Source organism: Limulus polyphemus, unplaced genomic scaffold (assembly GCF_000517525.1).
Source record: "Limulus polyphemus unplaced genomic scaffold, Limulus_polyphemus-2.1.2 Scaffold18186, whole genome shotgun sequence".
Lineage (NCBI taxonomy): Eukaryota > Metazoa > Arthropoda > Merostomata > Xiphosura > Limulidae > Limulus > Limulus polyphemus.
In genome coordinates, this window is record NW_013683796.1 from 1 (window position 1) to 1,934 (window position 1,934).

Genomic DNA, 1,934 nt, shown 5'->3' on the forward strand with positions numbered 1-1,934 from the left:
TCTTCTAATGTCAGCCAGTATTAATACTCTTCTAATGTCAGCCAGTATTAATACTCCTGTAATATCAGCCAATATTACTACTCCTGTAATGTCAGCCAGTATTACTACTCCTGTAATGTCAGCCAGTATTACTACTCCTGTAATGTCAGCCAGTATTACTACTCCTGTAATGTCAGCCAGTATTAACTGATGAAACCAGTATACACAGCAGACGATATACGTATGTAAGTGCGTACTTAATATTAACAACACATTTCAGATTTATTTTCGTTTGTTTCATAATTAGTTCATCACTATTTGAAATATTAGAATCGAATCGTAACACCTTCAAATTCTAACCTTTTCGAGGCGCATCCAACGATTCGTTATTCTTATTGTGTGTATATTTAAGTGGTTATAATCTTGCCATAAAATGTTTACAGATAAATTTCTTTTTATTCTGCCATCTAGCGGTGCTCTTTGGAAACTGTGAGGTAACTGAGCAGTGCAAGACTCCCCATACGTCCTGTTCTACGAGTGGCAAGTGTTTATGTAATTTCGGCTACACTTTTCTTTATGGAGAAGGATGTGTTCAAAGTGCGTATTTCAGATTTCATATAGAAACTCGTATGAAAAGGATAATACAGTTATATGCAGTAATTTAAATAGTTTTGTTTTTGTATTTATCCATTATTTCAGAAGTGGTTCACAAATAACAATGAATAAAATGCTTTTTTTTTCTGTACAGATCCTAACAAATCCACGAAAGAAAAGAACGTTTACATGGCTGTTCTGGTAGTCATGACGATCATTATGTTTATAGTCGTGGGGATCATCATCATATTCCTGGCAAGACGGTATGTTATCTTTCACAAATGAAACACATACGTCGGTTTTTTTTTTGCTCGGACCAACAGTAAAACATCTTATTCAATATTCTGTAACTATTTTCATCTGTGTAGGAATACACTTTTAAGCTGTTAAGAATAATTCGCCTTTATTATTATTATTACTCTCTAAGAATTAAGAAGTAATAGTAGCTAACAATAAATTAAAAAGAAAAGATGCGTATTGTTACGGTGTAAACGTCTTTTAGAAGCTGGCGAAACCAAATTATAAGTGGCCCGGCATGTGACGTCAGACTTCATTACCAGACACGTTCTATGATATACAAGTAGTTTAACGTAACACACATGAAGATATTTAACGACTGCCGTTTGTTTGTTTTTATCAGGGTTATCTGTTATGGTGGTGGTGGACAAAACAACGAAAGACCCAACGATACCTTAACTATTAACAATCAACCAGGATCTGTCCTGTCAGTTGATAAACCCCCCACTTATGAAGAAGTTATGGACCGAGAAGAAGAGGTAAGGTACCTTACGATGAGTATTGGTTTAACGAGTAAGGTAGATAAGGTACCTTACGATGAGTATTGGTTTAACGAGTAAGGTAGATAAGGTACCTTACGATGAGTATTGGTTTAATAAGTAAGGTAGAACCTTACTCGTTAAACCAATACTCATCGTAAGGTACCTTAACCTTACGACGAGTATTGGTTTAACAAGTAAGGTACCTTACGATGAGTATTGGTTTAACGAGTAAGGTAGATAAGGTACCTTACGATGAGTATTGGTTTAACAAGTAAGGTAGAGAAAAGGCGACGTTATTATATCACTGATTTAATGATACTGAATTATGTAGCTTAACTTGTTTTAAGTAACGAAAAACTTTCGTACAATCTAGAAAACAAACGAAACATTAATTAGTGTCACTCTTCTAAAAAATATGGAGTACAATCCACGGACTATTTCTTATTCAATTATAGTCCAAAAGTGTAGTCCACAAGGTAAACGTTTCTTGCTTGATTGTATGTCATTCTTGGAGTACAAGTCCACAGGGTGTTTCTTGTTCGATTGTAGTCTAGTCTTCCCGGAGTACAAGTCCACGGGGTG

At 35.2% G+C, this 1,934-nt stretch overlaps 1 protein-coding gene across 1 annotated transcript; it reads left to right on the forward strand.

Annotated features, from left to right (window-relative positions):
- Positions 1-391: 391 nt before the first annotated feature.
- On the forward strand, positions 392-1,349 carry LOC111084357 (the record flags this gene model as incomplete). Its single annotated transcript, XM_022381093.1, has 3 exons — positions 392-576; positions 728-836; positions 1,214-1,349. Coding segments are annotated over 3 exons (430 nt in total), but the record flags the coding sequence as incomplete, so codon positions are not given.
- Positions 1,350-1,934: the final 585 nt, after the last annotated feature.